The sequence below is a fragment of the Zootoca vivipara genome, chromosome 3 (genome assembly GCF_963506605.1).
Source record: "Zootoca vivipara chromosome 3, rZooViv1.1, whole genome shotgun sequence".
NCBI lineage: Eukaryota > Metazoa > Chordata > Lepidosauria > Squamata > Lacertidae > Zootoca > Zootoca vivipara.
This window is the reverse complement of record NC_083278.1, coordinates 105,982,115-106,009,357: the sequence shown is the minus strand read 5'-3', so window position 1 is coordinate 106,009,357 and position 27,243 is coordinate 105,982,115. Positions and strand designations below refer to the sequence as shown.

General features: G+C 42.4%; 1 protein-coding gene across 1 annotated transcript; it reads right to left on the bottom strand.

Annotated features, from left to right (window-relative positions):
- Positions 1–837: 837 nt before the first annotated feature.
- Positions 838–26,787, bottom strand: STON1 (stonin 1). The gene is made up of 4 exons (XM_060273089.1): positions 26,598–26,787; positions 13,656–15,615; positions 6,613–6,815; positions 838–5,054 (listed from the first exon to the last, which is right to left on the bottom strand). Exons 2-4 carry the CDS (start codon positions 15,562–15,564, stop codon positions 4,980–4,982), a joined length of 2,187 nt encoding a protein of 728 aa, XP_060129072.1. The 5' UTR covers positions 15,565–15,615; positions 26,598–26,787; the 3' UTR covers positions 838–4,979.
- Between the last annotated feature and the right edge of the window lie 456 nt (positions 26,788–27,243).

Sequence of the window (27,243 nt, the reverse complement as noted above, 5' to 3'; positions counted from 1 at the left end):
GTCGGATAGTTGTTTATTTCCTTGACATCTGATGTTTCACAAGGTGAGTGGCACTACCGAGAAGGCCTCTGCCTGGTTCCGTGTAACCTCACTTCTCACAGTGAGGAACCACCAGAAGGCCCTCAGAGCTGGACCTCAGCTGAGAGATGAGGATGGAGACGCTTCTTCAGGTATACTGGGCCAAGGCCGTTTAGGGCTTTAAAGGTCAGCACCAACCCTTTGAATTGTGCTCGGAAACGTACTGGGAGCCAATGTAGGTCTTTCAAGACAGGTGTTATATGGCCTCAGCAGCCACTCCCACTTACCTGTCTAGCTGCTGCATTCTGTATTACAGTCAAACCTCGGTATACACCTACCTCTGTTTGCGACCGCTTCGGCGAGCGACCGCCATGGACCCGGAAGTATTTACATCCAGGTTCCGCAGCGTCGGATGCGCAGGCGCAATCTGCACAGCTCGCACATGCGCAGAAGCATGCCTTCAGGGAGCGACCGCCTCCGCAGAACGGATTGCGGTTACAAACCGAGTACCACTGTAGTTGCAGTTTCTAGTTCACCTTCAAAGGTAGCCCCACATAGAGCGCATTGCAGTAGTCCAAGTGGGAGATAACCAGAGAATGCACCACTCTGATGAGACAGTCTGCGGGCAGGGAGGGTCTCAGCCTGCGTACCAGATGGAGCTGGTAGACAGCTGCCCTGGACACAGAATTGACCTGTGCCTCCATGGACAGCTCTGAGCCCAATATGACTCCCAGGCTGCACGCCTGGTCCTTCAGGGGAACAGTTGCCCCATTCAGGATCAGGGAGTCGCCCACACCCACCCGCCCTTTGTCCCCCCAAAACAGTACTTCTGTCTTGTCAGGATTTAACCTCAATCTGTTAGCTGCCATCCGTCCTCCAACTGCCTCCAGGCACTCACACAGGACATTCACCGCCTTTACTGGTTCTCATTTAAAAGAGAGGTAGAGCTGGGTATCATCTGCATACTGGTGAATACCCAGCCCAAACGCCCTGATGATCTCTCCCAGCGGCTTCATAGAGAGGGTGAACAGATATTAGCCTACCCTATAAAGGCACATTAAAGAAGGCTGATCGCTGAAGAATTGATGCTTTTGAATTATGGTGCTGGAGGAGACTCTTGAGAGTCCCATGGACTGCAAGAAGATCAAACCTATCCATTCTGAAGGAAATCAGCCCTGAGTGCTCCCTGGAAGGACAGATCGTGAAGATGAGGCTCCAATACTTTGGCCACCTCATGAGAAGAGAAGAATCCTTGGGAAAGACCTTGATGTTGGGAAAGATGGAGGGCACTAGGAGAAGGGGACGACAGAGGACGAGATGGTTGGACAGTGTTCTCGAAGCTACGAACATGAGTTTGACCAAACTGCGGGAGGCAGTGGAAGACAGGAGTGCCTGGCGTGCTCTGGTCCATGGGGTCATGAAGAGTCGGACACGACTAAACGACTAAACAACAACAACAACATAAAGGCACATTTAAGTTCACTCCTCAATCCAGTTTGGCTTCTGGGCCTACTCTCCTTTGACATGTGGCCTGAACAAGGTTCCCCACTCCTGGCTTAATGGGAGGGCTCAGGGATGCAGACACAAGGGGGAGACCACTATGTATGTTGGGGGGGGGGTTAGTCAGCAGTATGTGAAACCAAACCTTCTGAGCACAACAGAAGGAGACTTTCATATATTTTTAAGGCATAGAATATTCAGAACTCTAGTTGTTTCTTGATACTAAGAAGCAAAATTCTCTCACTAGTATTTGTTCCATTACCTTAGAGTTAGGTTGAAGAAGAAATCTAAACCCAAATCTGACTTCAGCTGCTGTCTGGCCTGACTTGCCAAAAGTATTTTAAGGATTCACATTTGCTTGGATCTAAGTTCACCCTGCAATCAAATGAATTTGCTTTATTGTGGCTATCAAAGTGTTGTGTAAGACTCAACGCAACTTTCTCAAGAAAAGTGTTTCTAGGAACAGCATGTCATGGCTGAATTCTCATCCATGTAGTGTTTTGTGTTTTCACACTTCCACATAACCCATAAACTTATCATCCTCCTAATTCTGATATTTAATTGTCCAAAACTGGACACTGTGCTCTGAACTACACCTGAACATGACTAGGTTAGGGATAGTTGAAGGATAGTTGCTACTAGCAGAAGCCAGTGGAATGAGTCCCATCAGCACAAGGGGACTTTGCCCTTCTCGCCTCTCCTCATGCCTTCCTCAATCTGCTCAGGGGGGTCAGGAGAACCCCCAGAGCAGTGTGTGGAGGGAAAAGAGGGGAGATCATTCTACCTGGTAAGTAGAAATGCTTGCACTCATGGAATGAGTATGGTGTTGAATTCCACCCAAAATTCTCAGTTTGGAGGATACTAATAGGTGTATTCTTTTGTGGCTTGGAAACATGGGCAATAATCAAACATCTTTTCAAAAGCAAACAAATAGCAAAAATGAGTAAAGCCTGCTTTAAAGCACACTGATCCACACAGAAATTGAACTATCCACTTAAGTAAGCAGAGGTACGCACTGCCTTACCAACCAACAAGTATGCAAAGCAACACAGTTGCACCACCCTTCACAAGTGACGGTGTGCACAGTTCTCTTCAACCAATGATTTAAAATGAAGAGTTAGACCTCTGGAATTCTGCGCTGGAGACAAGACCCATTTCCCTTTTCCAAAATGCATTCACCACCCTTAAAAATCTGGAAAGCGTTATGGTTTTTTTATACCAGAGTACAACAGAATCCTGTTGAAATAAATGGGGTTTGAGCTATCAGATAAGCTTGAAAATGACAGCCTAAATGTGAAAGGCAAATTGGCTAGTATTTGAGCCTCAATATGACCTAAAGCAAGAACCAACAATTTTCCTCCTCTGAGACAAAAAATCAAAAACCCAACCATCCATCTAACAAACAGCATATACCAGAGCTATTATCACCTAAAGGCTCTTTTGACATTTCAAGACAATTTACTAGTAAAATGAGATTAGAGAAGCTGTTGTATCTTCAAAATTAACTGTTGGGACAAAGCTACATAGACAATTGAGATTGTAACTTAATATCCACTTCCATTGAACTGGAATTATAATATAAACTATGTTTTCCCAGATTAATAAAACTCAATTTATTCTAAATCATTTTCCCTTTGGGGCGAATTAGCTGAAGTGTTAAGGTCCATATTTAATATCTGCAGCAGGGACAAAATATTAAAGTGAGATGAAGTATGCTATTACAGCTTTATTCCAAAAAGACTTACACACAGCAAAGATATCATCTAGAGCAATTGCAATAAAGCAGAAAGCCATCAATACAGATTAAAACAGAGACAGACACTTCTCTGGCTTCTAGAGTATACAAGAAAGGCCTCAAAAAGTAAAGGACAAAGATGATGTCTCCCACAAGGGGACAAGTAGAACTGTCCTACAAGCTTAAAAGTCAGCATCTAAAAGGTTAAGGTGATTGTCAAAGCATTTACAGTTTCATCTTTCCTTCGGACTTAGAAGTCTTCTGTGGCACACCCCTTAAGCAAACTCTAGCTTAGCTGGCAACGCAAAGGAACATTTCGCTTTCCACGTTCTTCCGGAGTCTCCTGGATCTTATAGCTTCTTTGACTAGCAATTCAGGACATGCTTTTGTTCCAGATCTAACATCTGTTCCTGTTGAAGATCCAAAATAATTCATAGTAGTTGGCAATGTCTTAAAAATAACTCTGTTCTGTCCAAGATCCTGAAATGAAAACTTTGCCTCATCCTTTCAGGTCAAGACTTTTTATTACCCACAATGCTTCCCCCCCCCATGAGCCCAGGCAGAGTCCCCTTCCAAAGAACGAAAGGTAAAAACCTCCATTTACAGATTCAAACAGGAGAGGCCAAAAGAGCAGCACTTATAAGCTATTTGAAACATGGTATGTCTTCCTGTGTGGAAGAATGTATGCCATAGATTTCAAAGAAATGCTGAAAGCAATGAATTAAATTCCTGACAGGAACTATTCTGAAAAGCCAGTGTAGATTTGGGATTCAAAAGTAACATTTTCCATACTGTACATATATTCCTCTGTACAGGAATAATATAGTGGAATAATCCAAAAAGATCCCATTTATGAGCCACTGAAACTCTTATCTGCTCTGCCAAATGACACCCCTTTTCAATATACTTTAGGCTTGCATTATTTACCAATACTGGGAAGAGCAAGACATATGATTACATTCACAAAGTGCCTACAAATATATATACAGTATGTCCACAACTTATGCACATTTAACTTGTTTGCATTCAGCTATGTGTTCATGGCAAAAAATAAAAAATAAATAAAAAGAGGGTGGAAAGGTGGGGTTCCAGGAATCAGCCTGAACAGCTCAGTTGGTTAGAGCATGGTGCCGATAATGCCAATGCTGCAGGTTTGATCCCTGTATGGGACAGCTGCTTATTCCTGCACTGCAGGAGGTTGGACTAGATGATCCTTGGAGTCCCTTCCAACGCTATGATTCTATGAAAAATGACTTTGGCAGTCCCACCCAACACTGAACCCTATGTGTTTGGACTGTACACAATTTTGGCTTTAGGTGCAATCCCCGGAATATAACCCCCACATAAGTTGCAGGTTTACTGTAATACAGAACTTAATTTGAAATTTATAATTTACCTTTCTGGACCATGGCAAAATATATATTTGATGTTAAGTCTAAATGCTTCATAGCCAACTGCCTTACAAGAGTTCATATCAAGTGCAATTAATTTTCAAGATACTGTGAATTGACTTTGTGTGCTTTAGCTTTTTAAAGGACAACATTGGTCAGTAAGCTAAAAGTTAGGAGCACAAACTTCCAATGGTATCTGATCTTTCAACATGACAAACTGCAGGGAATAAGCTGAAGTCCACTGCCTTGCAAACTCATTTGGAGGCAAAATATAAAGCACTTTCCCCCACAGTCCTAACAGCACACCAGACTACTTTCTTCAGTTCGATTCCTCACTACTGCATTTGACAACTGCCACATTTATTGGAATCTTCGCCATCAAGCCTTATCCATTTCTTCTCAATTTCAACCTGTAATATGAAAGCAAAAAGGTTGTATTCTTTTTACAAAGCAGTAACATTACTGAAGCTCTTGACCAGAGGTCCCCAGACTTTCTGCGCGGCGGGCTGGTGCCCGCCGCGCCGACCGCGCGGTGGGCCGGAGGGCAGGGGAGTGCGCGCGCAGCGGGCCGGAGGGCGGGGGAGTGCGCGCCCGTGCGCATGCGCACACGCACACGGGCGGGAAAAAATCGCCAAGAATCGCTTGTGCGCATGCGTATGGGCCTCCCCCGACCCGGAAGTGCACCAGAAATGACCTCTTCCGGGTCGGGAGAGGCCCATACGCATGCGCACAAAGGATTTTCGGCGATTTTTTGCCGATTTTTTAGATCGTCGCTGCGCCGCGCGCCGTGAGAGCGGGCGGCGGCAGCGGGCGGCGGGAGTCGTCGCGGGCCGGATTGGAAGGCCGATTGGGCCGCATCCGGCCCGGGGGCCGTAGTTTCGGGACCCCTGCTCTTGACACTATACCCAGTGAGCCAATAGCTAGCATTCTAATCCTATTAAAAAGTAGATGACAATAATGAACCAGGACTTGTGTAACCAGCAATCACCTGCTAGAGTAGAAGCCATGTTTGTTTATACCATAAAAACACAAGAAATCCTGCAGCACTTTGTTGCAAATTAAAAGTTGCAGAGTGCATGAGGTTTATCTAAATCTACCTCATCAGATACATACCCCAAGTAGAAAACAAAATATAAGAACAAGAGGAAAAGTAAATACTATTATAAAATTATTGATTAAACTTACATCCTACCCTTTGTCCTAGGACCCCAGGTTACAATGCTATAAATATAAAACAATCAATACTGAAGCAGAAATTTAAAAACCAAAAACATAATAGGTAAAACATATATCAATTTTTTGCAGTGCAGGTATCAATCTTCAGTAAACATAATCCTACTCTGAGTTTGAGATGATAGCTAACCCTACACTTTTCAGTTTTATTTTTTTTAAAAAAAATATTCATTTTATAATAACACATAACAAACACATACAAACACCACAATACAATACAAATAGCAAATCCAACAAAACAACATAAAAATACATACATTCTCATTTACAAATCTAATTTCCTAAACATTTCAAGATGACTTCCTCAAATCCCCCCATCTGAGTTTCATTATACTACACTTTTTAGTTTTAAACTGTTTTTTCACTAGCCAAGTCTGTACGGTGTGAAACTACATTTCAGTTTCCTTACCCCCCTGTCCCAAAATAGGTTTCTCTTTGCATTTTACTGCAGTCCCTCAAAGCTGCTATGCTACAGTAGAACTGAAAACTTAAGTTCCTACAGGGTTAGCGCCTCTAGGATTCAGTTCTTCAGCTATAGGTTTTTACAAGATATACCCTACTGACAGTTAGCTCGTGGCCCAGAATGCCTTTATTGTGCCTTTGTTACCATTTTAGCTGATGCTTTAATAAATAAATGGGTGATACCAAGCTTTTCCTTGCATAGCTGCCTGGCTTGCTTTGTTGCCTTGATGCTCCATCAGGCTAAAAAACGAAACAAGAGGACAAGAAGATTACCTGGCAGTTGTAACATGCTTTACGTATCACATGTTTCTGGGGTTGGATGTCACTCTCGATGCCCAATGATTTAACTTCAGTTCCGGAAGCGCATGCATCAGGCACAACAAACTGCACTGTGGCAAAGGGATACCAATCAGAGGGGATTTCCTGATCCGATCCAAGTTCTAGCTTGTAAGACAAACTGTGCGGGTGATCTGGACCTTGAGAAAAGGATGGAGGGAATGTCACAGGAATTTTAGCCAAGACAAGTAGCTGAGAGAACAATCAAGTTACTGGAGGCTTTTGCTAAGCTGTGATTAAGTAGAGCAACCCAATGAAAGAGGAAAGTAGCTCAGCAGGTCACAAGCACCACCAATGCCTGGTTAAAAAAAAAAAGAGTAGCATTTGCTCCCATTCAAAGCTGCTCTTTGTATCTTGGAAGGCTAGAAACACTTCTATAATTCACCATCACAAACAGCTCTATATTACATGAAATTATTCACCATTTCAAGTATACTCCATCAGCAGTAATCCCCACCAAACACCTTCATTCTAACACATAGTCCAGATGGGCTTTTACCCCTAAATCTTCCCATCTGCAAGTTACTGTCAGAGCGTAGACACTTGTACACCAATGTACCAATATGTTTTGACAATACGGTTGTCAATATGCTTTCTCAGTATGGATGATAATGAAACAGAAGCTCAGGTTCAGGCACAGAACAGTTATACTTTATAGGTTGCATAGACCCATTTAAATTAAGGGAGCTATTTTAGCCAAGGACATTAATTTGAATGGGTCTACCCGTGAGTATGACTAGCATTGGCTACAACCTTAAGGCATCACCTTTCTCGGGGGCAACTATTTAGAAAACTACAGTTATTAAATCACACAGATTCTAATTATTTTGTGAATGCCTCTACAGCAAAAAGCTCCCTGCAGAAGCAAGCAAGAAAAGAATTTAGGCAATTACACTAAGTCCACAACTTATGCGAGGGTTATGTTCCGTAAATTGCGCCTAAAGCCAAAATCACGTCAAAACATGTTGGGTTCAATGGTGGGTGGGATTGCCAAAATCTTTTTTCCCTGGACACCCGCCCTCTTTCCACTTTTTTTTCTCTGCCAAGTGCGTAAAGCTTAATGTGCACAAGTTAGATGCGCATAAGCTGCGGGCTTATTATACTCAATTACTGTGCAAACTTTGTTCATCTAAGAGCAACCCAAAGAACTTCACTGAGAGCTGTTTAAACCACCAAGAGGTTTTACTCATCACAAAGCTTTGCCAATGTACGAAAATGTTGGCCAGGATGCCTGAAGATCTGAGGCTTAAAATTAATGATACAGAATTTGACATCAACAAACAACAAGTGCTTCTACAATAAGCCTCTAGCAAAGATTCAGTGGAGATGCTCATGATTCAACTAAATCTGATGGAATTTACTTTAGAATGCATCTTAAGTATCCAGATAATCATTAAAATTCTAAATGTTAAAACATGCAGTGAAATATGTCTTGGGTATCAGAAAGAGAAAGTAAACTGGGAATTTTATCTTCAGTGAAGGATATACAGTAGTACACACAAACATGTGTACTTCAACCTAAACTGATCCTTTTTGAACTAAAAAAGCAGCTTCAAAGTAGAAGCAATCTAGCATAAAAGTCTTATGGCAAGTGTGGGGAGGAGCTAGCCACTCTCTTCCTGTCTCTGCATCCTTTCCCACAAACATCACCCAAGGAGGTTTTAATGGAGGCATCTGCATATAATGTTTCACCCAATTTTTAAACACTATTTATATTTATCCACCACTTGATTGGGGATGTACATTTAGCCAAGTAATCAGGGCATATTTTCTAATCAGGCAGAAAAGGAAAGATTTCTAATACAAAAACAGCAGGAGGCAGGTGCCAACTTAGAAGTAGTATTCCCTCTCCTCTCTTACACAGTAGGGATTCACTTAAAATGTTGCAATTCATGCATGTGCCATCTAAAAAAACAAAAAAGTATGCAGACAAATGTTTCTTACTCAAAATGCTAATGTATGCATATTTAATTATTCTATTAATGCATAGAGTCAATCAACTAAAATTTTAAGGAGGCAACAGCCCTATTTTTTATGTACATAACACTTCACAATCTTTTATTACTGCTTTATACAGTAGTTCACTGTTTCCACTTCAAAGACACTCTCCTAGCCTCAGATCTTTTCATTTGCAATAGGAGGGAAATGCAACAGCACAATAAGGAGGAGGGAAATATAGGAGAATAACATTTATGAAATTGTCCCTATAAATGCCAGGTAATGTTATGTAAGCAGTTTGTCCAACTGTTCAGGCAACCGTTGGAGTTCCATGGATTGTTACCTAATAATCATAATTTATATGGAGATCAACTAACTGGAAATCTCATAAAATAAACACTCAAGAGCTCAATTTGGCATTCCACATGGACCACTCACAGCATGTATTAGACCAGGGGTGGGATTTTTACTCTTAATTTTGTTTCCTTAGGTTCCCCATTATATCAAATCCTTCAACAATTTACTATAAACTTGAAAAGAAGAACAGTGAGGCCACGCTGCCAAGAAAGCATTTCCTGGAACAAGGCAGAAATACCGGTATTACCAGCAGTTATTGGAAAATCCAATGTGAAAATAATCAAGGAACTAGACCCCATGTGAATTCATTTTAAAATGTTTAAGAAAGATTGTGGTTAAGGGATCATTGTTTCAATTTGGATTTGAAGTCACATTTCTCCCATAGTTTTGAGTTAAAGTCACATTTCTGCCATATTTGCAACCTATCAACAATGATAATGCATTAGAAAGCTATTAGCAAGCTGCCATTCCTTTCCTCATGCAAAGCTGTGTTTGTTTTGGTAGTGAAAACTTTATGCAATCTGGATAAACACCCATTCACACAACATTGGATCTCACTCATTTTCATTACTATCTAGAGCAGGCATGTCCAAAGTCTCTTTTGGGGGCCTAATCCAGCCCGCCGGTCAGTTTAATCCGGCCCCTGTGGCAGTTTATTTCGTGGGGCAAAATCCTAAAAAAAAAAACCTTGACAACTGCAAACCTAAAAGAAGGTCAACCACTTCGGTCGGCCCTCATAGCCCTTTTGCTTCATCAAATCTGGCCCTCTTTGAAAAAAGTTTGGACACCTCTGATCTAGAGGATAGACTGAACCCAGGGATATGAAGACCTTGCTTGCAGACTCAATTTCCCTTTTCTCAGATTGGGAAAAATGTGTCACATAGGAGGATGCTAAAAGACTCCATGCCTCATAAACACATACATTCATTTGAAGAGGGCTATGACATGACAACAGCATAGCAATGTTGGCTGTGGCATCTCAAAAACTGCAAATGTACTGGTATCTATGCTGTAGTCTGGAAACAAGCATACGAACTAGGCCTTATCTTATTTCCCTCATTGGACATTATGTTTGACCTTTAAATTAAACAATAAGCAGACTTCACTTTCATAATTGATTAAAATTGTTTCAAATTTAAAATCTTTTTCAATGCAGGGGAAATCCATTATTTATCTATCGCAAGCAACTCTTCCAAGTAACACTTTCACTTCACTTTGCTCTTAAGGTAAAGGTAAAGGGACCCCTGACCATTAGGTCCAGTCGTGACCGACTCTGGGGTTGCGCGCTCATCTCACATTATTGGCCGAGGGAGCCGGCGTATAGCTTCCAGGTCATGTGGCCAGCATGACAAAACCGCTTCTGGCAAACCAGAGCAGCACATGGAAACACCGTTTACCTTCCCGCTGTAGCGGTTCCTATTTATCTACTTGCATTTTGATGTGCTTTCGAACTCTTAGGTTGGCAGGAGCTGGGACCAAGCAACGGAAGCTCACCCTGTCACAGGGATTTGAACTGCCGACCTTCTGATCAGCAAGCCCTAGGCTCAGTGGTTTAACCACAGCGCCACCTGGGTCCCTATTTTGCTCTTATGCAATTTTAAAATCTACCCCACTACAGTGACAAAGGGAAACTTAGTCCTTGTATTATTTAAAGAGTTGTTTTAAAGTTATGTTATTTTCATTTGTCTCATCCCCAGCATATTTAAAGATACACAAATATACCTACATACATTCCTGGGAGAGATGAATCATCCTAATCACCAAAGCACACTAAGTGTCTGACACTTCATGCATAATGTTTTTTCCTACAGAGAGCTAGCAAGTATGTATGTATGTATGTATGTGTGAGCCACCACAAAGAAAATGGGTTTAAATCATATACCCTGGTGTACTCCTGAAATCAGATTGTTACAATGGCCAATGTACCTTTCACCTGATGGTTTTAGTTCCTTTATTTTGATGCAAACTTAAGTTACTATTATTTATGCCTTTATACCCTGAAAGGTTTGCCTCCTGCAATATACAATATATAGGGCTGCACTCTATTATTATGTTACTGAAGACCAACTCTCTAATGACTCTCAATGACTGGCTGGCAACCAAATGGAGCCATTCTATGCAGACTTTTCCCATAACCAAGGACCTGGCTATCATATGAACAGGCCTTCATAGCAGTATTTTTAAAATCATAATTATAGAAGAGTATTTTAAATTATTACTAAAGCTACATCATTTTAAAAGTTATTTTTGTATGTTGAAAACACAAACCAACAGGACCATATATAATCTCAAACTGCTCCACACCTTCAATTTCAACTAAGGCTGAAATACAGAATTTACTGCTGAGCAGGCATATACAGGATTATACAGTAAATTAGATCACGTCCCCTATCACTGGGGGAAAGGTTATAGCATACTTGGCCATGATAAAAAGCTTGAGTGCTTGTGCTACACTAGATATTTATATAATGAAATATTAGTAGAACAGAAGTGTAACTGGAGGCCGTCTCTTGTCACTGTGGATATTCCAGCACTAACATAGATTGAATGCATTAGCTAGTCCACCAGCATAGCACTAGAGGATATTTCTTTCCAAAGTAGATCTAGTATGTCAGCTGCAATGGACTTAACAGAACTCCAGAATCTCAAGAAAAGGCTGGTAGTATAGCCATATAACTGTTACAATACTGCTCTCTTTTGGTTGATAGAGGCTATGTCAGTAGATAAAGGATGATATTCTTTACAATCTGCACTCCAGACCACATATTTCCAAAATTCAGAACCAGGAATACCACAAAAAGTTCTGTTTTGCATAAAAATATCTCTTATTCTACCATGTTGTTCCTTTAGAAAGCTCAGGCCAGAGACAAACACTGATTAGGCATACTTAAGCAGTGTTTTTCTCTGGTCTGAGCTTTCTAAAGCAGGCATCCCCAAACTTCGCCCCTCCAGATGTTTTGGACTACAATTCCCATCTTCCCCGACCACTGGTCCTGTTAGCTAGGGATTATGGGAGTTGTAGGCCAAAACATCTGGAGGGCCGCAGTTTGGGGATGCCTGTTCTAAAGGAACAACATGGTAGAATAAGAGATGCCAACAGAACTAATTATTCCAATACATTTACAGTGGTACCTTGATCGTCGAACAGCTTGGCTTCTGAACAAATCGGCTCCCAAAAACCGCAAACCCAGAAGTGAGTGTTCCAGTTTGTGAACATTTTTCGGAAACCGAATGTCCGACATGGCTTGCGCGGCTTCCAATTGAGTGCAGGAAGCTCTGCAGCCAATCAGAAGCCACGCCTTGGTTTTCGAATGGTTCCAGGAGTCGAATGGACTCCTGGAACAGATTAAGTTTGACAACCAAGGTACCACTGTACTGGAAGAATTCATACTCCAAAGTGAGGTGTGGGGTTTCACTGCCATGCGTTGAACTTTGGCTCTTTCCGATAACTATGCTGCATGATTATGCTTTTGCTTAGCTCACAGAATACATTTTTTTTAAAAAAACATATGCTATTTTTAGTGTGTGGTACACAAAAATATGAGTATGCAACATGAAAGCGAAAAAGGCTGATGTATGCTTCCATGTGTACCTCCTTATCATTTATGGAGGTCTATTTTTAAATTTCTCAGTAGGTTGCAATATTTCTAAAAACATCAATTAGACAAGCTATTATTACTTTCTCATTTTTGCTTTTAATGATCATACATATTTTACATTCTGTAACTTTTTATATTTGTTGTCTGTGGACCATAAGTAAATTCTTATATCACCTTCTTATATTCTTGTATCACCTTCAAAGTAATGCAAAAGATCAGTCAGAGAATGGCTTCTATGCATTGCCATTTCCAAGAACAACAGAATTTCTTCCTGCAATCTAACATGAATTTTTTTTTTTACTTTTTGCGTACTTTTGAAGATACAGAGATGAACTTATTACCTGGAAAGGTGATATCAAATTTATATGGTGTCCAAGATGGAAAGACACCAATTCCAGAACAATTTATAAATTCTTACCTTTACACACTTCCTTTTCCAATATCAATATAGTATTTTCCATGTATAAGACTAGGTTTTCCCCCCCTAAAAAATAATGTCCAGAATTTGGGGGCGTCTTATACATGGTGGCCATCTCCCCCCATTTTCTTAAATTGTTTCTTAAATTGGAGTCCCCCAAAATAGGGGGCATCTTATACATGGGGGCGTCTTATAGACGGAAAAATACGGTACATTGTAGTACGCACAGTGACTTTACAGAAGTTAATTGTAGCCACCTAGGGAGCAGGAATTTGATTCCTTGATCTAATAAAGCAAAATCCTAGAATATGAAACAAAATAAACATTTTCAAATATGAAAATGCCAAGACTTCTTAAATGAAGGCCTAATTATCACTTGGCTTGAATCAAGCATCTATCAAAGCTGCTTTGTTAGGTTGGTGTGGTTAAAATATTCAGATTTCTAAAGCACAGGAATGTGTGCTATATCAAGAGTGTCTTTCTTTTTCTCAGCTCAACAGCACACACAATTCACCATCTGCAGCCTCCATGCCATACATTTTAATCAATTGGCCAGTAAAATCTCTGGAGTGTCATATTGTTAACCCACTATGAGAAAATGCAATTCCCTTTCAGCACAGATTTATACCATTTTTAGAGAAAAATCTTTATATAAACCAAATATTTACTTGAGTTTTTATCTGGAAGTCTGTCAATCTTCCACACAATAGCTCTATAGGCACTTTCATATCTGGCTGTTCCAATGGAGACCTGTATTACAGGATCAGATTCAATCTCAGTTAAAGAGCCAAGGCATGTTCTTCTGTTCATTTTTGCTTTCAGAGACTTCTGTCTTTGAAGGTTCATGGTCCAAAGAGTTTTAATCCACTGTGAGGGAATAGGAAAGTGTACCATAATACTTTCACAGGGTTTCATGGAATTTGAATGCACTGAAGTCAGAGCAGAACAGGACATGTTTATGAAAGCTTGCAGTTCAACATAAGCTCCTTGTACTACCACCATGGCCTTGACAGAAAATGGAAGATCACCTCCATTATACCATGTCCTGAAACGCATCAGTTCTAACCTACAACCTTCTGTAGGTGTAAATTTAATTATCCTTGACTGCTCAAATTCTTGTTTCTTCACACATTGATGGAAGTGATAGTCAATGATTTCAATCCATTTTTTCGCATCCTTTTCAAAGAGGTGCTCATCTTTCCTCTGAAGCTCCAGATCATTCAGCGTCAAAAAGCACTCAGAGTTTCCATTCACAAAACTCAAGCAATAAATATGGGTGATGACAGCACTTTCAACTAGCTTCCCTTCTGCTTTAGTGATCCTCCCTGTAAAGTCATCCACTATCTCCAGGATCATTTCCTGTTCTTCATAGTGTCTTTTTGGTTTTGAAATAACAGGAAGCTTCATTAACTCTTCCTCCACTATCACCAGGAAGTCAGTGAAGTCATTGTAATCAGTCGTTCCCAGCTTTAGCATCTGCTCTATCTCTGGTTCATGAACCACTTCAGCTTTGGGATGATACTTCTTTTTCTCCACATAAGACACATGCTCAATTTTCACAGTATGGATTTTCCCAGAGATACTGCAGTTCTCTAGCTTGGGTTCTGAAAGTTTACAAAATGGCTGCAGCTGAAATTCTTTGAAAGGTTTCTCAAGGCCCTTTTCATAATACATTTGTAGGATTCCTCCAGGTAAGACCTTAAGGTATATAGGCCCCCACTGCCTTGATGACATCATATTCTTCTTTTCGGGAATCCTCAACATGAAAGGCCAGCCATCTTTTCTTTGGCTGCTGAAGAGGCTGTGTGGAAGAAACGAAGAAAAGCCATCTCCCATATACATGTATGGCATGGTTGTCAGAGTCCTTTCATTATCTGAAGTATCAGTTTGCAAGTGCTCAAGCCTCTCACAAATATAGTGGAATGATCCCTGATTGAGACTTTTCTGATCAGGGAACTTGCCCTTTTCACTGGAAGAGCCATTATCCTTTTCAAGGTTTGCATCCTTTTTGTGCACATTGATGGGTGTATCTGGTGAATCTTCTGACCAAAATGGACTAGCAAAAGCACAGTCATTCTGAATGTATTGGAAGAATGTTTGTGATTCCAGGGAATCTTCTGATTTCTTTGTGCTTTCCTGATGAGTGGCATTTGCACCATCTAATGGCTCTGAGATTAAACATTCTGAGTGATGCTGAGCCTGAGGGGTACCAGTCATTTTTTGAGAAGATGGCCCACCCACTGGCAGAATATTAATGTTGGATGACAACTCTGGAATAGGATAAAGGTGGTGAATTCCGGATTTTGAAAATAAAGGGCTGACAGGATAATCTTTAGTGGGTGTACATAGTGGAGAATTGCTAGGAGGTCCAGGGCTAAAGTAATAGTCAACTACAGGAGAGGAGAGAGGAGTATTGCTGGAAGATGGAGATTGGTTCAAGGAATCAGGCATTTTAGGCAGATGGAGTTTAAGCCCATTTGCTTTGCAGGCACTATGACTTCCCCCTGCTTTCTGAGGAGAATGGAATAGGGGTTCATCTTCAAATGTAACCCAATTTGCAGGATTTGGGGTAAACATCTTGTTGGAACAAGTTGGAGATACACAGCTGAAGTCTCACTTGCAAATCATCTGTTTAAAAAAAGGAAAATGGAATGTGTAAGAAAATGCGTACTATCTTTCTAAAAGCATATCCCCATGACAAACTTAGATCAGTTTCAACCCTTCAAGGAATCCTTAAAATTGTGATTGTGAATGAACTGGAGAACCTCCAAACCACAGCAATCTCCCAGAATTGTAACTCCCAGGGTTTTATGGCTAGAATAGTGAAACTGGTTTTAAATTAGCATAATAGATATTTTTTATCAGCCTTAGACATCTTATACCTTGGAGCCTAGTGGTTCTTAACGAAAGGCAAAGATGACAAATCCAAAAGGGAGAGACCAATTCTGAATAGCCAAAATAAATGTGGACTCACCTTATACAAATATAGATATGCAATATATTTCTGCTTTATTTGCAGCAATTTACAATAATGTAGGGTTGGGACAAAAAAAGAAAGGCATTTTCTCTACCCCGATTGCCTATATTGACAAGCTTGTATTATCAGTGGCTACGGAAAGCAAAGGATACAAGGCAAAAGCTTATTTTGATAGGCACACAAAGAAAACATATTTGTCTTTGATATTTGTATCCTAGTGTCTGTGGGTTCTTCCAAACAGCTTGCTTATACAGTAGAGGATTCATTTTTGTATTGTTTGCATAAAGTTTGCAGAAAGCTTAGACAATGGCAGCTATTCACTGAGCATTCATTCCAATTTATTTGTGGGGAGGTTAGATGATGCTGAGTCAAGAAATCTTTATTTCTTAATCTTTTCAGTGCATTTTCCCTTATCACAAAAAGGCCATGGCAGGGGAATAGATTTGTTTTGCAAGACTACCAAATCAACTTTCATTGTACAACCTGAATTTACTGGTAAGTGCGAGCATACACTCACACTGATATTATATGAAAAGCCCAAGAAGCCTTAATTTCTTAATCATATACTTCAATCAGGAACTCATTCATAATTGCAATTCTGTTTCCTCTGCTAATGCAGTTTTGAGACAACACTTAATTTGGTCCCCCTTCATCAGGGTTATAAAGGCAATTATTCCCAAAACTTTTTTCTTTTTTTTTTTACAAAATGCAATATACTAAAGAAGCATGGAGGTAATATAAAATATTTGTTTAGTAAAGGGCTTCAGGATTATACAATATAGTGTAGTCCCAATTATTTTAGTGTAATGCTCAAGAACAAATGGTTTGAATTCCTTTTTGGAATTCTAGTTTTTGCAAGTTGCCAAGTATTTAATGCTCCAGCCAATAAACACAATAAGATAGAGACTTTTTCCAGATGAAATCCTTCTCTGTGGAGTCTATTCCTATGCATGTCAACAGAACTACAGTTATCACTTATTACTTTGCCAGCATCACCCAGGGTCCTGTGGGATTGTGGGGTGGGGCAAGAGCCACTGGGAGGCTTAACTGCCTTTGTTTGGGTCCATGAAGCATTTGAGAGATGTTGGAAGTAAGCAGAGAGGGGAATTATTGACCACCAACTTAAGGAGACTGGGCCAGCTGATCCTGAAAAAAGTGTCCCCAGAAAAAAAAACTTGTGGCAGGACTCTGATTTGCAGTTTGGAACAGGGAGTGAAATGGACTGGCCCAGGGATAGCAAGAAGAAGATATGAAGGGGGTCATCAGAGCCACTTCCTTTATTCCTCTTGGCTATTCCAAGAATTAGAAATGGGCCAGGCATACAGCCTAATCACCCCCCCAAAAAAACAACCTTTATGATTTGTCTGTTGATATATGTGTGATTCCCCCCCCCCCTGTTTTACAAAAGCCATTTCCTGTTGCCCTTCTGGAAAAGAATCTTGCACATGTTTGCAATTTGGGTATTATGGACAGCAGATGTACTAATACAGATCAAAGCAGAACCCTGCATTAAATTTCTGATGTTAAGGTTTTGCACACGTGCACTGCCATATTAATTAAATGTATCAGTATTTGTTCCTTCTGATTTCATGAAAAATGTTAAGTTCCACAAGAGTCATGTACACCTTTGTCTTCACTTGCTGCATTAGAATGGCATTCTGCTTCACCATGAAGTTAACTGCTCTGGAAAAAAAATGGATCCAGTCTTAAAGAAACACAAGCACAGCTGCAGCTTCTAATTCTTCCAATTCCTGAGCTCTTTATCACTAACAAGCCTGCCACAGAATAATTAAATAATTAAAACACAATTTGCGGCTGGAGCATGGAGATCATGTGTGCCAGTGAGCAACGAAGCATGGAGATCAGGTGTGTCAGTGGGCAAAGAAACATGGAGATCAGGCAGGTGGGGAGCATGAAGATTGGGCGTGCGGCTGGGCAAAGGAGCATGGAGATTGGACGTGCTGGTGGATGAAGAAGCATAGAGATTGGACATGCGGTAAGTCAGACACACACACACACAGAGAGAGAGAGAGAGAGAGAGAGAAGAGAGAAGAGAGAAGAGAGAGAGAGAAAGGAGCAAGGGACTAAAGAGGTTGAACGACACAGGGCAATGTGGTGGGTCTTATTTTTACCTGTACTTTGTGGGGTCTGGGAGGGAAGTCAGCGATTCAGCATTGGCAGTGGCTTCACAAAACTCTGCTTTCTGCCACCTGCTTCCAGGCAAAGCATGTTGCACACACACACATGGTATGATTCACGATGTCTTGCCAGGTCAATTATTTTTAAATGGTTATCATGATGTGGTCTAAAAACCGGTATTGGACAATGTATCAGTATATTGTTCAGCCCTACTGGCCATCAGGCAATAGCTTTTCCATCTGCCTTATCTCACCCTCCAGCCCTAGGAACCTTCAGAACAGAGTTGCTGCCATGGGCATTAATGAACTGAACAGAATAGAAGATTATGAGTCATGGGGATGGGGAGTATGAATTCAACTGTGCTTAATTTACTTTTTGGCTGCTATTTTGTTAATGTTGTTAATATTGTTTTATAAATTATGAATGCTGTAGTGCTTTATGAATCCTATGACTTTTATTGTAATTGTGCTGTTTATCTTTTTTTTAGTTTTGTTAATGGTGTTTTATAGACGATTAAATTTTATATTATTTATGTTGCATTTGAGATGTTCTCTTATTGTTACTAAGCCACTTTTCAATTCATTTGAATGAAAAGTGGCATAGAAATATAATAAATCAAATCTGGTCTGGTTAGTCTCAGAGCTAACTGCTAGGCATGTGGGCTCAAGCTCACACAGTATTTAATCACCAATATGATTCAGAGCATAAAGCACTGAAACAAGACCTGGTACACCTGGGTAAAATGCAGCAGGGAGGAGACATCTGCATGCACACAGGCAGCTGGAGTGAACATAAAGTTTGAATTCAAGCAGCTCTTCCCTATGCAGATTTGAAGATTATACCCTTTGAATAGTAAGCACTAAACATGACATTTAAAATGTTTCAAGGAAAGGAAAAGATGCATGCATAAATCCGAAGTTTCTCAAAAGTGTTTACCTATGAAATGCAGCAGAAAGATATCACTGACCCTCCCATGTATGTGTAAAGCACCAATATGCATGCATATTATAATCCAAAAGCACCCAAATCTAAATTTATCAGGTGTTTGCATGGTGTGTTCACTCAACAATTTGTATCATGTTCCCAATCTGAAAGTTCATTACTTTTCAAGCAGGACAGAGTGTCAAGACAACAATTTCTGGTGTACGATACTTTAATATTCCTATCTACACTATTCCTTCAGGGTTTCTGACAAAGATCCAAACTGGATGATCCTTAGGACTGAACCCTGTTCCTTCTACATGCAAAAGTGCTATCATCTCTTTAAAACCAATCTGCTAGGTTTGAACTGCTTAAAAACCTCAGAGCAATGCAACTGTCTTGAGTTATTAACCGAGAAAAGTCAGGAAGTTCATATGTGTGTGTTAAGTAAGGACAAAATGCCAGTCTTAACTTGGAATTTCCTGCTAGTTTGATTTACAGTCCAAATATTGCTTAAGTTCAACTTCTGGCTATGCCTCATCATGGCTGATGAGCTATTTTTATCCTCTTCCCTAACCACAACTATTTATACCAAAGAGTAATACTCTCTTTTCCATCAAAACATATAAAGCAGAAAAACACTTCTAGAAGTTTTGTGAAATAAAAATCATGGCCGAACATCTCATTCACTTTGTACCCCTCAAGTTATAAACATTTCAAGATTCACAAATACTGTGTGCCTTCTAGTTTAGGCGGCTTTAAAGAAAAGTTTAACAGCATCATGATTTTTCAGATAAAGGAGTGTTTCATTTGAGTATAAGGGAAAATCCACAAGTATACAGAATCAATGGAAACTTATGTCTCTTTGTGTATTCTTCATACAGTGGCTGGGGCAGCACAGTCAGGTGTGTATTATTATTATTATTATTATTATTATTATTATTATTATTATTATTATTTAAAATGGACACAGGATTCAGCATCACAGAGACCAAATAAGATGCAATGCAGGCAAGTTAGATCTTCCACATTTTTTAAAAGTTGCAGCCATAGAAACCACCAATTCAGAAAGGGTCCAGGGTGGGTAGATTAATCATTTCTCACACATACAGAAAGCATCCTCCTTGAAGCTGCTATTTGCTGTGTAGGTAGAATATTGAATATCCTGTTGTACATGACTTTGATGGCCTCAGGCTGTGAAGCAGTTTATGAATTTGTAAAATAAACTGAAAATAATTATGCTTTCCTACAAAGAACAAACAACTGGAGGCGGGGCACAATTTAAAGTAGGCTCTTCCTGTTGGAATAGGAACTGGAATTTGCAACTAGTTTTCCCAAAGGCTTTCCAACCCCTTCCCACAATTCTCAGAAGCAGAACATAGTATACAAAAGTTAAAATATATAGGCACATCAGCTTGATTTGTGTAACAGTGTAACATAATTCCATTTTTCTTGGTGCACAGTTCGGGTTACCTTTGTATAGACTTTTGATTTATCTATTTAGTACAAAGTTCAGACAACCCTGGCTAATAGGACCAAAAAAATAAGAATGATTGGAATGCAACTGCCTTTCACAATAAAGGAACTTGGCTTTCAGTTTGTCTGAAATCTAAAGTGAGTTTAAATCAGAGTAGCTGAGATGGCTATCAGTTGATACCGTGTTTCCCCCTTTTTAAGACACCGTCTTATAACTTTTTTCCCTCAAAAAAACACGGGGTGTCTTATTTTCGGTGGGGTGTCTTAATTTTGCCCGACTTCATTCTGCATCCCTCCACACTGCCCACGATTCTTCTGCCCTGGGGTCAACTCACAAACCCCCCAGCTTCTCTTCTGCCTTCATCCAGGAGTCTTTTCCAACGCTCCAAGCTGCAGCCGCCAGTTCCGGGCGGCGGGGAGGCAGACCTCCTTGACCGGACCAGACGGAGGCCGCTGGCTCAGGCGTTCCGCCCGGCCCGACAGGGCGCTCCAAGCGCTCGGCGCTGCGGAGTGCTTGGTGCGCTTGGCGCTGCAGCCGCCAGTTCCGGGCGGCGAGGAGGCAGGCCTCCAAGACTGGGCCAGGCAGAGGCCGCTGGCTCAGGCGCTCCGCCCAGCCCGACAGGGCGCTCCAAGCGCTCAGCACTGCAGCCTCCAGTTCCGGGCGGCGGGGAGGCAGACCTCCTTGGCCGAGCCAGGCGGAGGCTGCTGGCTCAGGCGTTCCGCCCGGCCCGACAGGGCGCTCCAAGCGCTTGGCGCTGCGGAGCGCTTGGTGTGCTCGGTGCTGCAGCCGCCAGTTCCGGGCGGCGGGGAGGCAGACCTCCTTGGCCGGGCCAGGTGGAGGCTGCTGGCTCAGGCACTCCGCCTGGCCCGAACGGCGCTGCGTAGCGCTCGGCATGCTCCACGCGTAGGGAGAACGAGGAGCTTTCGGCTTGGCTTTCCGTCTCGGAAAACTTCACCAGGGAGTGGGGAACTGGCAGCGAGGAGCCTTCCCAGACGCAAACGCCAGAGGGAAACGGAGCTTCCCTGTTTCTCTGCGCTACTGCTGCTGCTGTGGTCGCCGTCTCCTCCTCCTCCCGCTTCAGCAGCCCTTGCCGCGGCTTCCCACCTTGGCGCGCACTGGCCTCGCCAGCAGCCACGCACGCACGCACGCTACCATCCCTCCGCACGTTTTCCCGGTCTCAGCCTCGGTGCTGGAATTCCCCCGTCTTCGCCCAGTGAACTGCCGGAGCAGCAGCAGCTGTTCCCATTAACGGGCTGCTCCCCCATTCCGGCCGCAAGCAACGAGCTTCTCTCTCTTTCCTCCTGCTGCTTGTGCCCTTGGTGCTCCGTGCGGCACTGCTGCACGCTTTATCAGTGCTGCAGCAGCCGCCGCCGCTTCCGGGCACCGACCCGACCCGGCAGGCTTCCTCCTGTTGCGGCCGGTGTGCTGGGTCCCGCTAGCTGGCTGGGGTGCTCGGTGGTCTTGCTCCGCGCGGCGCGGAAGTATGGCTTATTTTCGGGGTATGTCTTATAGTTCTCAAATGCTTAAAAACCCTGCCATGTCTTACTTTATGACTACGTATTAAAAAGGGGGAAACACGGTAGCAATGTAGTGTCAATGAAGAAGACCAGCTTGATATGAGGAAATTCTACCTTTGTGCAAATCATATTGGTAGAAATTGGAATAGTTAATCTCTGAACACTTCTTGGCTCCTCCATGCAGACTTGCACACAAAGTATTGGTTAGTAAAGTATACTTCCAAGATATGGTGGGTTGGCAACGGCAAGACCTTTTATTCACCACAGATAGGCTGAAGGCAAGGCTCCAACCAACAATGAAAACAGGGGGAATAAGGATAATCACTAGTAGTTTGTATAAGCCCAGTACTAAAGCTAGCTTTCAAAAACAGCTAACTGACAACTAAGTAGGAATGCTGGTCAGCAAGCAATTTAGTACAGTCATTCTTCCCAGCCCTTCTGACTGTATTTTAACCACCATAAATACTGGTTGGCAACAGAAAATGCTGACAACTTCGAGCACAGCCACTAACCCAAGTAAGCCTCCTGTAAAACCTATCCTTTCTAAAGCAGAACAGAAATTTAAAAAATTGTAATTAAGGAACAAGTATTTAAAAAATCTAGCTGCATGATCCACTACCCTCAAGTGTGTTAGTGGAAAGCTGATGTTCCAAAACCTCTCCATTTCTTAGCATTTTGTACAGCCAAATGCTCCCTCCTGCCACTGTGGAGGCTTTTCAGAGAAAATTTTCCACTCCCGTTGACCACAGCAAGCTCTGGGGCTCTGTGCCAACTGAAAATATAGACCCAAGATTTGTAGCTTGGCAATCAGAAACTAATGTTACCACAAAGTTGTTTGCTCTGAGGTTGACCTTATTGGCACTGTTTTGCAAAGATTTCATGAAGCTAACGTCATTTTAAAGCTTCTGTACAACAATATATAACAAACCTAAATGGTAACTGTAAGCATAGGATGTAATAAACTCAGCACAAACTAGTGGTGAACAAATCTGGATTTGGAGCACAGGGTTCAAACACCTGCCAAACTCCAATTAGGGAAGTTTCTTGGCCTGAGCTCTTGTCTATAAAACAAGATAAAATGATTTATCTAGCTATGGTGGGATCAAACATCCCTGCACTTTTGGAACATTATCTCTAACCTCCCTTCTGCCTCTTTTGATGGAAGATTGTGCTAATCATTTTAAAGCAGGTTAGCTAATGGCAACTAGCTGCCCTACCTGAACCTCTGTTTTATCAGGCATGTCCCCTAGTTAAAGACACTTAACTCTTGTGCCAGTTGTGGACAACCTATAATATATTGGATAACATGTAGACAAGTTTGTATATGGTTGGGTGGAGAATTGTTCTACCTATTCTTAACATGTCCTCCACCCTATAAAAGGTGTTTATTGATTGCTATACATATTAGATGTTATTACTGTACAAAGTTTAATATACCCAGCCAGATGGGCAGGGTATAAATAAATTATTTATTATTATTATTATTACTATTATTATTATTATTATTATTATTATTATTATTATTATACTATATCTCAAACAGAAGCATGCCAACACACAAGCACTCAGGCGCACTGTTTCACTTTGAAAAATACTGAAACAGAGAAAACACATTTTCCTGAGCCAGCACCTAGCAAAAAAACAAAGAATGCAGTGTTATCCCACAAACAGGGGTATTACCTCCATAACTGGGGCTGTTATATGTCCCATATACACTAGCAAGCCACTCCCACAATGCTTTCTCTTAACTCTGCTCCACCCCGATTTTCATGTACATTGTATACCTCTGAATACCAGTTGTGGATGCTGCCCTCATGTAATATTTGTAAGTTTCCCAGAGGTAACTTGATGAGCCACTACTGGAAACCGGAGTACAGAACTAGATAAAATCAAGTGGCTTGCCCAAGATAACACACCGTGAGCAGAGCAGAGCTGGAATCTGAAGCACAAGCCAGGTTCCCAAAACAATTTCTTTGCCAATTAGCCTTCTCCCAAAACATTTCACCTTTTGATTCTACCAAAAGACCATTTGACTATTTGTTTCCAATATTAATTTCCCAATATATTTCATCTCACTTTCCACCCCTATTTGTTCCCACTCCCCCCCAACCTGAGAGAAAAATAATAATCCATCACTACCAAAACAAAATACAGCTGTTCACTTGCTTCATCTAGTTAAAGGAAAACAAAGGAGAAAATACAAGATAAGGAACTTGCACCATTCTCTGCCAACCTAGCAGTTCGAAAGCACGTCAAAGTGCAAGTAGATAAATAGGTACCGCTACAGCGGGAAGGTAAACGACGTTTTTGTGCGCTGCTCTGGTTCGCCAGAAGTGGCTTTGTCATGCTGGCCACATGACCTGGAAGCTGTACGCCGGCTCCCTCGGCCAATAACGCGAGATGAGCCGCAACTCCAGAGTCGGTCACAACTGGACCAAATGGTCAGGAGTCCCTTTACCTTTGCCTTACCATTCCCAAATCATTAGCCAACCATCAGGGAGGAAAACAGTCTTGTGGCACCTTAAAATTTTCAGCTGTGCTGCAACAGGCTAACATGGCTACATATCTTTAGGGACAGGCAATTCTGTAACTTTTGTATCAATGTATTCACATAGCAACTTCAAACATTTTTACCCTTTTCAAAGTAGCAGCTTCAGCACACTAAGTAACTACAATTGCCAATAACAGAGAAAGGAAGCCTAAAAGAAAGTCAGTGTTTGGCCCTGAAGGAGAAGACAGGCTGAATATTTGGATTTTGAGAAAGAAAGTGACCTCTCGGATTTAATACTTGAAGATTGCTGCTTACAAATCTTTCCCAAATAAGTTATTAAAGGTAAAAAGCACTCACTGCAAAGCTGCAATGTTTGGAATGCAAGTATTTCTACTGTGTAGAAAAAGGACAAACTTTCTATATCATTACTCTATGGTAACTTTTGAATAACCATAACCCTCCAAAAGAAGTGCATCCCTACAATTTCACTCCCAAGGTCATCCAACACAATTTAGCCACTGCCTTTTCACCCTGATCAGGCACCTGGAATAATGCAGGGCTATTTTTTTCCTTGCTTGCAAAGCATGCTTATAGCAGATAAATAAATACTCACAATCACAAACACAGATGATACCGGTAGCCTCTTATTAACCTCTGGATCAAAGTACTGGAGTGGGGAGCCATCATTTTGACACTCTTTAAACCATTCAGTTGTCAGGACAACACTAGGTAAAATAACCTATACTAACCAGCTTTGTCCACACCTTTCATGGGTAAAGATATACAGTAAATAGCTTCTAGCCATTGCAAGAACAGGAAAAAGCAATGGCAGTTGTTCTAGTCCAGTTAGTGAGGGGGGCAAAGGATGGGGTGACTTGTAATGTCAAACAGCAAAGAAAGGCTTGAAATAAAAGCAGCATCCAACAGCTATGGAGAAAATGGAATTAATAGAGTTAAAAAGGACTGTGGAGGTCATCTAATCCAACCCGTTGCTTAGTATAGGAACTGCCGCGCAGGATGCAGAAATAGCATCCCTGACAGATGGGTGTGCTCAAATACATGTACTGTAGTGAAGGAAGGAAGTCTTTTCCAGTGTTGAATAGCTCTAATTGTTAGGATGTTTCTTCTAAGGTTTAGCCACAATCTGCTTTCTTGAACTTTCCACACATTGGTTCTGGTCTTGCCCTTTGGAGCGACAGAGATTAAGTAATAATGGGAAGACAACAAGTTTTTTTCGCCCCCCCCCCAAGAAAAAGTATGTATGTGGTATATCCAGCTCAACCTAAGTGTGTGCTTGCACAAACACAGACTCTGGAACAAGGGGCAACTTTAAATTTAACAAGCACACTTTGAAACGAAGGAGATGCGGTAAAACCACCAGCATAGAAGCCAAACTCTCGCAGGAGCAGAGCTGCTTCCCTAAAATCGGAAGGGAACCACCGAGATCCAGTGCACTTTTACTTGGAAGTAAATTTCACAATGTCCCATAAAGGGCTCGCTCTCCAAGACAGGCGAACCGAGAATGACAACAGAATCAAAAAGAGCGTCTCGGGGCGCTTTAAGCATTAAACGTGGCATAAAGCTTTCGCGGACTGAATCAGATGCGCGAAGTGTTGTCGCTGTTATCCTTTTCTGCAAGGGGGGGGGGATGTAAACACTGAGGTGAAATGCAAAACGTTCGCCTGCAGCAATTTGAGTAAAACGCGTGTGAGGGATCTGCCTTGCTGGCAATGCCAAAGTCGTTCCCCCACCTCCTTCTCCCCCTGGAGAGAGAAGCGGGGGGGGGGGTCTCCCATGCATTCCCCCCAATAGTTACCCTCGGGGTAGGGCTTTGGAGCAAACGTCCTCACGGTTCACAGCCCCCACCCCCACCCAGCAGAAACTTCAGGAGGAGCCCCCTCCCCCATTAGAAGTCCGAGCAGCAATGCACACTTGCCATATAAATTGGGGGTGGGGTGGGGAGGTTCCTGTGAGACAGTTAAGCTCAGACCTAATCGCACCATTAGAACCCACCACCCCACCCCACCCCACCCGTCCCCTCAGATATCCCTCTTTCCGAAGGGAGAAGCGCCCACCCGCCATCCTTACCGGCGCGGGCGCCTCTCAGAGCTCCGACGAGCGCACTGAGGGGACGAAGCAGCAGGGAGAGAAAGAAGACGGCAGGCTCTGGCCGGGGGAAGGCTGGCCGGGACCCAAGCCCCAGCCTCGCCTGGCGCGGAGCCGAGGAGAGTCGCTGCCCGCTCCCTCCTTCTCTCCTCAAAACTTCAGGACGGGAGGCCCCGCCCCCTCCTCCTATTCCCCCCGCCCCCTCCTCCTATTCCCCCCGCCCGGTCCTCGCGCTCCTTTTTTAACTGTCAAAAGCCGCCGGCGCGCGACGAGAGGGGGAATGCGCATGCGCGTCCAACGTCGCGAGAGAGAGAGCGCTTTTCCGCTCCCTGACGAGGGGCATCTACCGAACGGGAGGCGGGAGCGGGGGGAGGATGGGTAGGCAAGGTACGAAGCTCCGCCTGCCCGTCTGGCCTGCTAGAGCCATCTGGGCGCAGGCGCAGTCACTCCCTAGGATTTGTTTTTGTTTGATGGGAGTGGTGAGGATTTTGGCGCCTTTTGGGGGGTCTGAGGCGAAAAGCATCTCTATGCTGGGGGGGGGGGGTTGAAGTTGGGACTTCCCAAGCAGGGGCTGGCCACCCATGAGGCAAGGTGAGGTTGGGGGCCTCAGGCGGCAGGATCCACAGGG

Coding starts and splice junctions, on each gene's coding strand:
- STON1 (XM_060273089.1), bottom strand. CDS start 15,564: ATGTTTACCCCAAATCCTGCAAATTGGGTTACATTTGAAGATGAACCC. Junction 6,816..13,655: donor ACTTCCAGATAAAAACTCAA/GTAAATATTTGG, acceptor CCTTTTCTCAAG/GTCCAGATCACCCGCACAGT. Junction 5,055..6,612: donor AAGCATGTTACAACTGCCAG/GTAATCTTCTTG, acceptor TTCATATTACAG/GTTGAAATTGAGAAGAAATG.